The following is a 15,130-nucleotide window of genomic DNA, read 5'->3' on the forward strand; positions in this document are numbered from 1 at the left end:
TCTTCACTTGATCTATGATATGTGGGACACAATGATTGAAAAGATAAAGATTGTTATCTTTGGACATGAGCACAAAGACATTTCTGCTGATGATTCTACATTTTACAATGTGATTCACGAAATTTTAGTGTCTCGTTAGAACAAAAGCAACACCCCACTTCATTGCTTGGCACACTCCTTGAATCCTAGGTAATTTTTTAGTCTCTTCCTTCGACATAAATAATTTATTATAGTTCATCTATTTAGAAATTTAATTTAATTGTTAACATTTATAGGTACTATGCTGATGATTGACTCAAAAAATGGTGTTGGACGTGTAGCTCCTCATAATGATGTGGAGATTTCTACCGAAAGAAATAAGTGTTTTAGACGCTATTTTCCAAATGGGGATGATCGTAGAAACATTTTAATTGAATATGCTAAGTTTTCATCTATGCGTGAAGAGTTTGGTGATTTTGATTCCATTAATGATAGGGGTGCAATGGATCCATCTTATTGGTGGCTCTCCTATGGAGCCGGTACTCCTATGCTTAAATCTATAGCAATCAAGCTTCTTGGTCAACCGACATCCTCTTCTTGTTGTGAAAGAAATTGGAGTACCTACTCTTTTATCAATTCAATGAGAATAAACAAAATCACTCCTAAACGTGCGGAGGATCTAGTGTTTGTCCACACTAACTTGCGTCTTCTTTCTAGGAAGACACCACAATATGAAAAAGGAGAGACAAGAATGTGGGATATTGGTGGAGATGCCTTTGAGTCATCAGATAGTGTAGGAATCCTTGAGATTGCCGATCTATCTCTTGATGAACCGGAATTGGAGTCGATGGTGTTTGTAGATGAAGAAGATGATGAAAATGAAATGCTTGAAGATTAAGTACTTTGGTTTGATTTGATTTGTAGTAGTTATTGTTTTTGTGATGAATTAATGACTTATCTTATTATGGATTTTTTTTATGGATTAGAGAATGATTTATTTGTGATTTAGCAAGTTTATATATATATTTTTATATCTAATATATATATATATATATATATATATATATATATATATAATTATATAAAATTTGTCGTGTCCCCGCCGCACTCGTGTCTTATATTTTCTAAAAATGCCATTTGCCGTGTTCGCACCCGTGTCCGTGCTTCATAGGTTATATCTATAATTATATTTTCTTATTGTTTATGTTTTTTTCTTTCGTGTAGCGGTATGTGTGCGTGTGCCAGAGATTTCATACGTTTCTCAAAACTTTAAAAACTAATTTTGAGAATGCTTTATGGGTTTTGTTTTGCTGTAAAAAAATGTTAGCGATAATAGAAAAATTGATTATGATAATACTTTCTCTGATTGTGAAAATAAAGGAATTTGAGAGGGAATGCAATTCCAACTGAATTGCGCGTCATCTTGACTTCTAATATGAGGATTGTAAATGTCGAAAGGACAAAAATGACATAAGGTCTTTAATTAATCCCGCCTTAGCATGAGATTTAATTATAAATAGGCTTAATAGTGTTGAAAAAAGATAAATTGCATTGATAAATATGTCATACTTACATGCAAACGAAACTTAATTAGGAGAATACCTTTCTTGCGGATGTAAAGTGATGTCTTTCAACTGCAATTTGAGCTTGGTAATCTGCTTTTTGGACATATGAGATGATGTTAGTAAACTGTCTGAGAGGGACTGGAGTACATCCCTTCTCTTGACGCTTAAGTCAACGATGATAATGAGATATAATATAATCACTAGAAAACAGAGTGAAATAGAAGGGTATGTTTATACGTGGCAATGCTTCATTGGCCCACGTGTTTATACACTTTTACACATATTTCCTCATTCTACAAGTTTTGGTGAATAAGAGCGTATATTTTACATCAGTCCTTGTAATTGGGACACGTATCATTAAAGTTGAATTTTCACTTTCACTTTCTCATGTATTTGGTAACTTTTTTCCACCTTCCTGGCTTCTCTTCCACCTGCCTTAAATTTCTTCTACACCTTTCCACTTACTATTTCTACCTTTTCTTATTAATTAATAATTTAAATTATAATTAATAGAAAATTACAAAAACACTTGTAAATAAAAATGCCCTTATATATTAATAGAAATTACAAAAATATCCATTTGAATAATCCAAATTCAAAACTTGACTCGAATAAAATGTGATATTATACACTTATAAAAAAATTAACCACCTAATTTTATTTTAAATTCAACCCTTGTGGAAAACAGTAAAAAAATGTTTTTTATTCTTCCAGTCAATTCCATCTCATTATTAGTTTTCGTAAAACTAATATTGTTTTATTAATTAACTATCCTATATTAATTTCAAATATACAATTTATTATCATATGTTATGTAGATTCCCATAAATAAAGACCCCACAACATAGCATATTATAATTTTTGCAATTACGAAAAGAAAACAATTGATTATTGAATGTCATTGTTTGAAATTTTTAAAATGGAACTAATTCGAAATTAAGGACTAATCTTTTATATTTTACTTAGGCAAGAGTAAAAAATTGGTTCCACTCATTTTGAAATTAAGTAACTTTTATTTTTTTAAATGTTAAAGTCAAGATTTTTAACTATACTATACTGGCAAATAGTCACTAAAAACTCACCAAGAGTGTTATTTTTATTTCATTATTGTCACATCGAGTTGATGTTAGCTACAATTATAATATATAGTTATTTTTTTATTATAAATTAAACACAATTTTCAAATTGTAAATTCCGATAATCAAAGTTTATTTAATCATGCAAATTTCAAATTATACTTCCAAACCACCTAATTGAAGGGAAAAAATTACTTTATATTATGATATTTTTGATGAAAACTATATATTATGATTAATATTAGAAGATGAAATTAATTTCATAAAAGCAAATGTGAGAGGACTAAATTAACTATGTTAGATAAATTTGGGACCAAACTTGTAATTAGACAAATCAAACGAAATTTTAAGCCCAGTTCTTAAGCCCATTTGTCTTAAACCCTAAACCCCAAAATCTTTCGCAATTTGATTTTGCTTCTCTCTTCCCCGCATCAATCCAACGTTGTAAACCCTAATAATGAGCTCCAAGTTACTCTCAAACACCCTTATCAAATTTGGAAATGCAGCTTCTAGCAGATTTTATTGTACTAATAGATCTCGAAAGGTTACCTTGTACTCAAGAATCAGTTCTTTAGGATATCCCGGCACTAGTATACTGCCAGAGCTTGAAAATTGGGTCCAAAATGGGAACAAGGTTCGAGTTTCTGAGCTTCAGTACATCATTCGGGATCTGCGTAAGAAGAACCGATTCACTCAAGCCCTTGAGGTCTGGAATTTTCTTTTCCTTTTCTGTTTTCTTCTTTAGAATCTGGATTATGTTGGATTATCTGAGAAAATTTGGGAAAGGATGTTGCAGTTTTATCTTTCAGAATTCATGGTTTTATGATCAATGATTGAATATTAGAGTGCTTTAGACCTTAGTGATTGCAAAACTTTGAGCATTGTAATGCTTTCTTATTGCGGGAACTATGATTGAAATAGATTTGGAATCGATAATTTTGTTGTATTGGATCAGTCTGCTGGTTGCAGGGATTTGCTTCAAAATATTAAAGCCTTGATGGGCAAATAATGTTGAATTTCTAATCTTAGAACTAGAAGAGGCAAAATTATTTTGTAAGTAGCTGTAAATGAGAGAGGGGTAAATTGCACGCACAGGTTCATTTTCTTTTAATAAAATCAGTTAACTCTACATTTAAGTTCAATAAAGTCATTCTAGCTAACTTGTGTATAAAAACTCATCGGAATATTGGTGTCTAAGACGGCTGACTATATGTCAACAAAGCATCATCACAGATAAAGATGTAATGTTGTAAATCTTTTTTTTTTTTTTTTCTTAGAATGTACCACATGGCTACCACATTTCAACCACTCCGCCATTCAAACATGTCCGGTATTACACTTGGTTGACATATAGTCAACTTTCGTCTGTACCACGTTGAAATTTAGTTAGTTTTTGTATACAAATTGATTGGAATGACTTTATTGAATTTAAATGTGAAGTTCTTTAATTTTATTAAAGGAAAATGAAGTTTAGTAAACTTTGTAAAACAAACTCCAAACTTCAATGGTTGTCGGTGCGCTTTACCCCAAAAAAGATTTTCAGTCAAAGAAGTGATCCCAACCCAAAGAGGGAATTGTTATTATTATCTAGTTTTCTAACACTAGTGCCTTTAATGAATGCAATATTGTAGTAGTAAAGTATGTCATATAGGTAGACTTTGCTACCATATTCTATATTTGTGGAAACTGGAAATACTTCATATTTACTTGATGAAGTTAAATGCTGATTTGATTTCCAGGAACTTGAACCACCTAATTTGTAATGTTTTGGGAGTGCAGGTGTCCGAATGGATGAATAAAACGGGAATTTGTATATTCTCACCAGCTGAACATGCTGTTCAATTGAATCTGATTGGTAAAGCTCATGGTTTTCTTTCTGCTGAGAACTATTTCAGAAACTTGATGGACAATGATAAAAATGAAAAGACATATGGTGCTCTTCTACATTGTTATGTTACGCAGCGCCAAGCCGAAAAATCCATCTCACACTGGCAGAAAATGAAGGAGCTGTGTTATGCATCAACAACTCTGGCTTATAATGACATTATGAGTCTCTACACAAATTTGGGCCAGTATGAGAAGATTCCTAGTCTATTAACTGAGATGAAGGAGAACAATGTATCCCCCGATAACTTCAGCTACCGAACATGCATCAATTCCTATGGTGCTAGATCTGATCTCGATGGAGTTGAAAGAGTTCTGAACGAAATGGAACACCAGCTGGGCGATCGCATGGACTGGAACACATACGCTGCTGTTGCCAATTTATACATTAAAGCTGGTTTTTCTGATAAAGCAAATGATGCCCTGAAGAAATCCGAAGAAAAGCTAGATAAGAAAGATGGGATCGGATATAACTATCTGATATCTTTCTATGCAACTTTAGGGAATAAAGTTGAGTTCTTGAGATTATGGAGTGAGTGTAAAAAGCAAATGAACAGGGGTTATATAACCATGCTGCAATCTTTAGTTAAGCTTGGTGACCTCGAAGGAGTGGCTAAGATACTGAAGGACTGGGAATCATCTGGCAACGCTTACGATGTCCGGATTCCAGACATTGTTGTTGTTGGGTATTGTGGAAAAGGTCTGGTTGAGAAAGCAGAAGCATTGCTCGAAGAATTAATAAAGAAAGGAAAGGCAACCATCCCAAGCAGTTGGGCAACCGTTGCTTTAGGATATCTCGTAAAACGCAAGATGGTGAAAGCAGTTGAATGCATGAAGGCTGCTCTTTCTGGAGATGTGAAGAACCAGAAATGGAAGCCGAACCGGAGAGTGATCAGAGACATTTTGAGTTGGCTCGGTAATAAAGGCAAGGTTGAAGATGTAGAAGCTTTTGTGGCATCTTTGAGCAGTAGCATTCCAGTGAACAACAGAGAAGTATACCATGCCTTGTTGAAGGCAAATATTAGAAGTGGGAAAGATATAGGTGGAGTTTTGGAGCAGATGAAAGCTCATAATATTGATGAAGATGAGGAAACAAAGAGAATCCTTAGCATGAAGAAGCAGTAAATAAGTTTGAATTATTGAAGCCTAGCTTATCTGATTAACCTTTTATCATCTAGCAGTTCCTTAGGTTTTATTTTTTTGCTATAACTTAAGTGATCTGTAAATTCTTAAGGGTTCGTCAACGGGACATGGATTTTCCGTTTCTGCCAGGGATTTTCCCGAACAGGGACATAGAATAAAAAAAAAATTCCCCGTTTCGGGTGATAGAAATTTTTGTGTTTTATCTCCAAAAGTGGAATGAGAACAATAATGTGTAAATAGCTGTGTGTGAATAGGTGTAAATAATCAATAGATTATACTTAATTTTATTTCTGGTTCCAACACTTTCTTATGAAAGTAGGCTATTTGTTTCTTCTGCTGCTTATTTGGAAGTTTGAGGCTTCTTAGTTGGTCAGCTGGACATATTATTTTTCTGTATTTGGGTGATTTTGGATGTTTTAATTTTGTGGTACTTGTGATTTGCTTAAGTATCATAGTTATGACTGAAAATTAGAAAGAATCGCTAGTGTTGTGGTTACTTGTATCATTTTGGTGTCAAATTGGAAAAATTATTAGAAGCATTCGGTTTTTCATGTCAAACGGAGGAGTCGCACATATTATAAGAGGTTCCACTATTTTATTTATTTAGTGGATTCACAGTACATATGTTCAAATGTGAATCGGAAGTACTCCAAGTGAAATGAAGAACCGGATACTTAATATAAGAACTCTTAATATAAAAACTCGTCAAATTGACCGGTCCATGACTTAAGATAGGAAATAAATCGCGAATGTTGTGGTTACTAATATCATTATGGTGTCAAATTGACTGGTCCTAATTATTAACTCTAAATAGCCTAAACGCTTGTTTGTTTTACCTATTGTTTGCTGTATATCATGTAAAAGTCATTGAATGTGTATGAAAGTGACTGAATGTGGGTTAACGTAACTGGAAGTGGGATAAAGTGAGTGAAATTGGATGATATCCAACCAAAACCAACAAAATATAGACAATGTATATCATGTGAAAGTGATGCAAGTAGGTCAAAGTGATTGAAATTGAATGAAATTTACTAAAGTTGGGTCAAATTGATTGAAATTGACTAAATTGGCCGAAACAAAAAAAATAAAAAAATAAAAACCAAAAAGTGAAAAATGAAGAATTAGGCAATGTATGGAAAATTCAACATAATTAAATGAAGAAAAAAAATGTAGGAAAGTGATTGATATAGGGTAAAGTGGGTAATTTAGCTGAAATTGCCCGAAACAAAAAATTAGCAACGTTAGAACAAAAACTAAAAAAACAAACAAACAAACAATATATATAATGTGAAATGAGATTGAAAATATGTAAAGTGAGTGAGATAGGATTAGGGCTGTAAATAAGTCGAGCCGAACGGTTCAGTGATCAGCTCGATAAAAGTTCGGCTCAATTTATAAACGAGTTGCTCGTAAATACGATTTAAGAGACTCGATTCGTGAACTTGAGCACAGCAAAACCAGGCTCGTCCATGAGCCTCGGCAGGAGGGGCGCCTACCTAGGTCCAAGGATGAGGGAGGACCCAAATATAGTAGTAGAATTTTAATTTTATTTAGATTAAAAAAAGATGCATTATTGGGTTAGTTACATATTAGTAGACTTGTTCACGGGCTTGGATACCCGCCCAGGCCCGTATCCCTTGGACAATAAAAATTGTTTATAGGCTCAGTCCGGCCTAGGCCCGCTAAAACCCAACTATTTTTTGGGCGGGCTTGGGATTAATAAAAATAACACGGTACGGTCCGGTCTATTAATATTAATTAATAAATGTATATATTTATATATTAAGACCAATCGTTGGTTGGCGCAGTAGTAGCATGGGGCTGCCATTGGTAGGGCGGTCTCAGGATCGATCCCCCACAACGACGATTGGGAGGGGTTTAAATACCGTAATCCTTGGACCCGCCCCGAATCTGGATTAGTCGGCCAATGTGGTTCGGAGTACCGGATGGTTTAACAAAAAAAAAAATATTTACTTTTAAGTATGATATTTATTTTTTATAATTAATAATTTTATATTTATATTTAGGTGGGCTTATATGGGTTGGACATGAGATTTGATTTTTAAGTTCGAGCCCAACCCGGCCCGAGCCGCCTAAATTAATAGTAGGCTGGGCTGGGTTTGGACCGAGCATTTTTACCTAAAAATCTGATAGGCCCGACCCGAATCCGATCCAGTCCGGCCCATGGACATGTGTACATATTAGTCATGATTAGACTAACTGTTTACAACTATTCAATATTTTAAAAAGAATTTCTTAAAATGTTAAATACATAAAAACTAAAATTAGTTTTAGCAATATCAACAATTGAAATTCTGGTCAAAATAACATATTCTTACCCAAAACATATTGCCTACTAAGTTAAACGTAAAAATTACGTACTAATTTCACATTGTGCAATAGTATCGTTTATACTTTTGCTACCTCATATTATCAAAATTAATTCTAAATATATCACTGTTTCTTAAATATCATAATTATGGTATCATTTTATACTTCAATTCATAAATCCTAAACCTTACCAAATAAATCCTAAACTCTTAATTTATTAATCTTAATCATTTCAATATATTAAAAATAATAATTTACTTAATTTAACATAATTAAAATTCTTAATTATATTATAATTTTTCAAATAAATCCCAAATTATTACAATATATTGTAGATCCATAATTTATAAACTTTAATTTTAAAAAATAGTGATTTTATTAGTTTGACATAATTTAAAATTATGATTATTTGATATGGTTGTAAATAATTTTTCAAAAATGAATTTCTATATAAATTTCTCTTCTTAATTATGAGAAATGAAATGGTCACATAATAAGCCCACTTCTTAAGCCCATTTCCCTTAAACCCTACTCCAGAATCCCTAAATCATTTTTTTTTTAATCCCTAAATCATTCTCAGTTTGAATTGCTCTTAACAATCCAACGTTGTAAACCCTAATCATGAGCTCCAAGTTAATCTCCAACACCCTTATCAAATTTCGAAATGCAGCTTTTAGCAGATTTTATTGTACTAATAGATCTCGAAAGGTTACCTTGTACTCAAGAATCAGTTCTTTAGGATATCCCGGCACTAGTATACTGCCAGAGCTTGAAAATTGGGTCCAAAATGGGAACAAGGTTCGAGTTTCTGAGCTTCAGTACATCATTCGGGATCTGCGTAAGAAGAACCGATTCACTCAAGCCCTTGAGGTCTGGAATTTTCTTTTCCTTTTCTGTTTTCTTCTTTAGAATCTGGATTATGTTGGATTATCTGAGAAAATTTGGGAAAGGATGTTGCAGTTTTATCTTTCTGAATTAACGGGGTTACGAAAATAATTGAATATTAGAGTGCTTTAGACCTTAGTAATCCTTTTAGCTTGACCTATTCCTTCTAAATTGCAAAACTTAGAGAATTCATGAAAAAAGTCTAAGTTGAGGGGCCATGGGTGTAATTTACCCTATAGACTTTGCTACCATAATATGCATTGGATACCCTTTGCATATTTTTATGCTTGCATGATGACATGTTCTCAACAGCCAAGCTAGACAACATGTGACAACTTGACCCAATATCCCGTAGATATTTCCGACATGACATTCAGTTCATTCCTGTCCATATCGCCATCCCTTAAGGCCGCTCCTTGCTCAGACCATCTATTCCGGCGCCATGCCGCTCCTTGCTCAGACCTTCTATTCTGGCACCATCCACTTCGGACCGGGTCGTTATAGGCCCACTAGCTTCCCCTGGTTCGTCCCCGAACCACACATCGTATGTGGAGAGTCGGCTCTGATACCAATTGGAACACAACATGCACATGTTATATCTGCCTTTTAGGATATTTGCCACTTGTTTGTGTAATTTAGGAAGTTAAATGCTAAATTGATTTCCGTAAACTTAAATCTTCTAATTTTTAATGTTTGTGCAGGTGTCCGAATGGATGAATAAAACCGGAATTTGTATATTCTCACCAGCTGAACATGCTGTTCAATTGAATCTGATTGGTAAGGTTCATGGCTTTCTTTCTGCTGAGAACTATTTCAGAAACTTGATGGACAATGATAAAAATGAGAAGACCTATGGTGCTCTTCTAAATTGTTATGTTACGCAGCGGCAAACCGAAAAATCCATCTCGCACTGGCAGAAAATGAAGGAGCTGGGTTATGCATCAACTTCTCTGGCTTACAGTGACATTATGAGTCTCTACACAAATTTGGGTCAGTATGAGAAGATTCCTGGTGTATTAACTGAGATGAAGGATAACAATGTATCCCCCGACAACTTCAGCTACCGAATATGCATCAATTCGTATGGTGAGAGATCTGATCTTGAGGGAATCGAAAGAGTTCTGAACGAAATGGAACACCATCTGGGCGATCGAATGGACTGGAACACATATGCTGTTGTTGCCAATTACTACATTAAAGCTGGTCTTTCTGATAAAGCAAATGATGCCCTGAAGAAATCCGAAGAAAAGCTAGATATGAAAGATGGGAGCGGATATAACTTTCTGATATCACTCTATGCTACTTTAGGGAATAAAGCTGAGGTCTTGAGATTATGGGAATTGGAGAAAAGTAAATGTAAAAGACAAATAAACAGGGATTATATAGTCATTCTGCAATCTTTAGTTAAGCTTGGTGACCTCGAAGGAGCGGATAAGATACTGAAGGACTGGGAAGCAACTGGAACCGGTTACGATGTTCGGATTCCAAATATTGTGGTTTGGGGGTATTGCGAAAAAGGTTTGGTTGAGAAAGCTGAAGCATTGCTCAAAGAATTCATCGAGAAGGGAAAAGCAACCATCCCAAACAGTTGGGCGGTCATTGCTTCAGGATATCTCAAAAAGGGCGAGATGGCAAAAGCTGTTGAATGCATGAAGTCTGCTCTTTCTGTGAAGAACAAGGGAAGAAAGCCGAACCCGAGAGTGATCAGAGACATTCTGAGTTGGCTCGGTGATGAAGGCAAGGTTGAAGATGTAGAAGCTTTTGTGGCATCTTTGAGCAGTGCCATTCCAGTGAACAACAGACAAGTATACCATGCCTTATTGAAGGCACATGTTAGAAGTGGGAAAGATATAGGTGGAGTTTTGGAGCAGATGAAAGCTCATAATATTGATGAAGATGATGAAACTAAGAAAATCCTTAGCATGAAGCTGCAGTAAATAAGTTTGGAAAAACATCTGACTTTTTTCAATGCTTGTCCAATTGCTCTGAATTTTTGGGCAGATGTGGGACTTTAATTCCCGAACGAGTTTCATGGGGATTTTGCGGATTGGTTGTCAGACGAATATTGAGATTTTTTGTTGAGATTTTTGTTGTTACACTTTACTCAATCTAGTAGCAGCGAAACAACAAGCTATGTAACAACATACGATTTGGATGCAAAAGTCACTATCAACACTATATCACAGACGTCGACTACTCTTAAGCAGAGCAGCAGGATTCTTAAAGTACATTGGTTGAAGCTCCATGGTTCGCATTGTGGAAGTTAATATCTTTCTTTCCCGTAACAATCCAACGTTGTAAACCCTAATCATGAGCTCCAAGTTACTCTCCAACATCCTTATCAAATTTCGAAATGCAGCTTTTTGCAGATTTCATTATACTAATAGATCTCAATCCTTTAGGAGATCCCGGTACTAGTTTACCGCCAGAGCTTTAAGATTGGGTTCAAACTGGGAACAACTACTCTCAAGCTCTTGAGGTCAAGGAATTTTTCATTTCTTCTCTGTTTTCTGGTCTTGATTCTGTTGAATTTTTCAGAAATCATGATTTTATGATCAATAATTGAATATAATGCTTAACCTTAGTAACCCTTTTAGCTTAACCAATGTATCCCCCGACAATTTCACCTACCAAATATGCACCAATTCGTGTGGTGTTAGATCTGATCATCAGGGAATCGTAGGAGTTCTGAACGTAATGGAACACCATCTGGACAATAGAATGGACTGTAACACATACGCCTTTGTTGCCGAATGATGGGAATAAAGCTGAGGTTTTGAGATTATGGGATCTGAAGAAAAGTGAATGTAAGAGGCAAATAAACAGGGATTATATAGCCGCTTCAATCTTTAGTTAAGCTCGGTGACCTCGAAGGAGTGGATAAGATACTAATGGATTGGGAATCATCTGGCAATACTTACAATGTTCGGATTCCAGATATTGTTGTTATTGGGTATTGCGGTAGAGAATTGGTTGAGAAAAGAGAAGCATTGCTCGAAGAATTAATAGAGAAAACATACCCAATTGGTGTTTATATTTTATTTTTATGTCATGCTATTACAAATTTACAAAGTACAAATAAAAATGAATATAAATTATAGAGAACATACATCTTAATCTTTCTATTTTGAAAAACATACTATGACAAAGGATATGGACATATTTTGGCTTTAAATATTCCACAATATCCATGAATACAACCATTTGTTGGTTCTCAGGATCATCCAATGGAGCTTTTGCATTTCTAAAACGATTAAAACCGCTGATTCCCTGGCATGGAGACCCTCACCCATCCAACGCACCTATTATCGCAAAAAAAACAATATTAGAACAACATTATAATAATATAAACCAGACACAGAAATTAATCAAGCACCATAGTTGTTAAAAGTGCGCCTCAGAATTCCAATGGAAGGCACTGTTCCATAGACACCCGCCTAGACATGTCTTTAAGTTTCAGACTCTTTCTGCTACCTACCTGAAATGGGCTTTGAGAACTTGAAATAAGCTTGCAGGTGGCTCAAGGGTGGTCCAACATAATCAGTAAATTTTGTGCTTATAACTGATTCAATTTAAAATCATTAGTCACCAATTATGCAATTAACAACACAGTAAATAAACCAATACAAAAACTGATCTGTTAATCAGTAGAAGTGCCTCACCAAACACATGATCATCTGATTCACACTCAAACACTGAGCTCTGGAAGTGCCTCACCAGCTCTTCCTTTCCCTGCAAATCAATCTCAGTCCCATTAATTAACACTATACCGCCTTCCTATGTCCAAGAAATATTCAGGATTGTTTAGAGATTTGATATTACATTTGATGTTAGGAGTGGATTTTTCTAACACTATGATGAGATTTAGAGATTTACAGGATTCCCATAAACAACTGATTTATTTTCTTTTTATGTAATCCACCCGAAAAATACATTGAAATACTTCTGATCCAACGGTCGAGATCATCCTTTTTTTTTTTACCGAATTCAAAAAAGGCTGTGAAAGCTTAAAAGTATTCGATCGTTCAAATTTTGAATAGAGAAAAAGGTTAATAGGCAATAGCAGGGCACCACAACTTACCCGCAGTCTTAATTTGTCTGAGTCTGAGAATAAAGTTTTCTCGGGCGACATTGCACTCATATTTGGACACGTTTTTTTTTTCTGGTCTCAGATAAATTTTCAGAGTTACGAGCATGACTCTTGGACAATACAATGAACGAAAATAAAGATTACTCTCAGAAATACATATATGACTCTTTGAGAAACAAAATACAGATGAATCTTGGATCAAACAACATGATTCTTGGAAAATACAATAAACCAAAATAACAACTCTGTTAACATTAATATAAATACAAAAGACAACAATACTCTTAATTAATTAGAAAGACTAAAATACCCTTTAATATTTATGTTAACCTAGGGGTGTTCAAAAACCGAACCTGATTGAAATAACAGGCCGAACCGATGAATTTTGGGTTTCAGTGTATTAGGTTTGATTTGGGTCTTAAATATTGAAATATAACGATAATATCAATCGGTTCTATTTTTATAATGAAATAACCAAATTAACCGAATCGACCAAAATAAGCTAGGACCGTGAATGTTTATAAATATGGTTGATATATTTTTTGAATTTTAAGGTTATAAGTTTATTTTGGGAGTGCATTAATTTGAACAGTAATAAATATGGCAGATCATAGATCTCGGAGATTCTTGAACCAAACCGTATACCTGTAAAAAAAGATCTAGAATTGGATTGAACCGTTGACTTTTTCTATATGACCGAACCGAATTGTACCGTTGAATTAAATATGTTGGAGATTCTAGAACCGAACCGAAAATCCGAAAAAAAGAGATCCACAACCGGATTGAACCATTGAACTTTTTTTTTAGGACCGAACCAAACTGTACAGTTGATTTTATTAGATACAATTCTGGAGATTTTCAAATCTCTTAATAGTACTGAACCGTACTCACCCATTGTACTTTCAGTAATCAAATATTAATTTTTTGGGTTAATACACATATTTGCCCCTGTTTTTTTACGGAAAAACAAATTTGCCCTTAAATCAAATAAACCCACAAAACTATCCCTGAATTTTCCATAAACCTGCAATTATACCCTAATCTAACAGAGCTGCTTAACGGCGATGACATCAAACCTTCTTGTCTCAAAAAAAATTGGATGACGACAAGCAAAATTCATTTGGTTTCTTATTGTTTTCTATTGCTATTGCTTTTGGATTAATTAGGAGGTTTAAACGCCGTTTTATTAGGTTGATTGGGCTTTTATGAAAGTTTTTCTGGAGACAAACAGGTTTGATGTGAACCCCGTTTAACAGCTCTGTTAGATTAGGGTATAATTGTAGGTTTGTGAAAAATTCAGGGATAATTTTGTGGGAGTGTAGGACCATGAATTTTTTTTTTAGTTTATGACCATGAATTTCAATATATACATTTTAATAATAGAATAGAAACTAATAAATAAGTAATAATTTATTTAAATAAATGATGTAATCGAACCGAACTAAACTATTAAGTTCAGTTTGTTAATATTCTTCGGTTTGGTTCGGTTTTCATTTTAGGTGTTATTCGGCATTCGTTATTTCCGTTCACATCGGTTTTTATACCGAATCGACCGTTGAATACCCTTATGTTAACCCTCCAATACACTACAAAAAATGGTATATTACGACACTATTTTAGCGCTATATATCTCTATATTTTAAAATTTAGCCACAGTTTAATATTTATGTCGGTCTTTATTGTCACTTAACGACGCTTTTTATCATACGTTGGCATTTTAAAAAGTCAGCTGCTAAATACCGCAACCAAATTCCTTATCACCGCCTCTTTTGGACTTTTTTGCCCTTCTAATTGATGTGTGACAATCCGAACCCCGAAAATGGATGATTACGAGTCAGAAACATTAAGATTTACATCTTTTTTATCAAAAAACTCATGAAAATAATACATATTTTTCATGACGATTTTACATTTTTCGTCACAAAAAATAGGAGAATTTTTCATTTTTCATCATAAAAAATTGAATGATTTAGTATTTTTCGTCACTAAAATTTTTTCGATTTTGCATATTTCAAAATTTGGCCTAAACGGATGCGGCATACCGTTCGACTCATGACGGGAACGGATGCGGCATACCTTTCGACCTATGGCGGGAATGGATGCGGCGTACCGCTCGACCCATGGCGGGAACGGATGCGGCATACCGCTCGACCCATGGTGGGAACGGATGCGGCAAA

General features: G+C 34.5%; 2 protein-coding genes across 2 annotated transcripts; both read left to right on the plus strand.

The window, feature by feature from the left end:
- The first annotated feature begins 3,015 nt into the window (after window positions 1–3,015).
- LOC136231823 (pentatricopeptide repeat-containing protein At4g21705, mitochondrial-like) lies at window positions 3,016–5,934 on the plus strand. The gene is made up of 2 exons (XM_066020793.1): window positions 3,016–3,326; window positions 4,400–5,934. Exons 1-2 carry the CDS (start codon window positions 3,078–3,080, stop codon window positions 5,627–5,629), a joined length of 1,479 nt encoding a protein of 492 aa, XP_065876865.1. The 5' UTR covers window positions 3,016–3,077; the 3' UTR covers window positions 5,630–5,934.
- A 2,598-nt stretch (window positions 5,935–8,532) lies between these two features.
- LOC136234024 (pentatricopeptide repeat-containing protein At4g21705, mitochondrial-like) lies at window positions 8,533–11,916 on the plus strand. Its single transcript, XM_066023780.1, has 2 exons — window positions 8,533–8,848; window positions 9,565–11,916. Exons 1-2 carry the CDS (start codon window positions 8,600–8,602, stop codon window positions 10,798–10,800), a joined length of 1,485 nt encoding a protein of 494 aa, XP_065879852.1. The 5' UTR covers window positions 8,533–8,599; the 3' UTR covers window positions 10,801–11,916.
- The last annotated feature ends 3,214 nt before the right edge of the window (window positions 11,917–15,130 follow it).

The sequence above is a fragment of the Euphorbia lathyris genome, chromosome 6 (assembly GCF_963576675.1).
Source record: "Euphorbia lathyris chromosome 6, ddEupLath1.1, whole genome shotgun sequence".
NCBI classification, from domain to species: domain Eukaryota; kingdom Viridiplantae; phylum Streptophyta; class Magnoliopsida; order Malpighiales; family Euphorbiaceae; genus Euphorbia; species Euphorbia lathyris.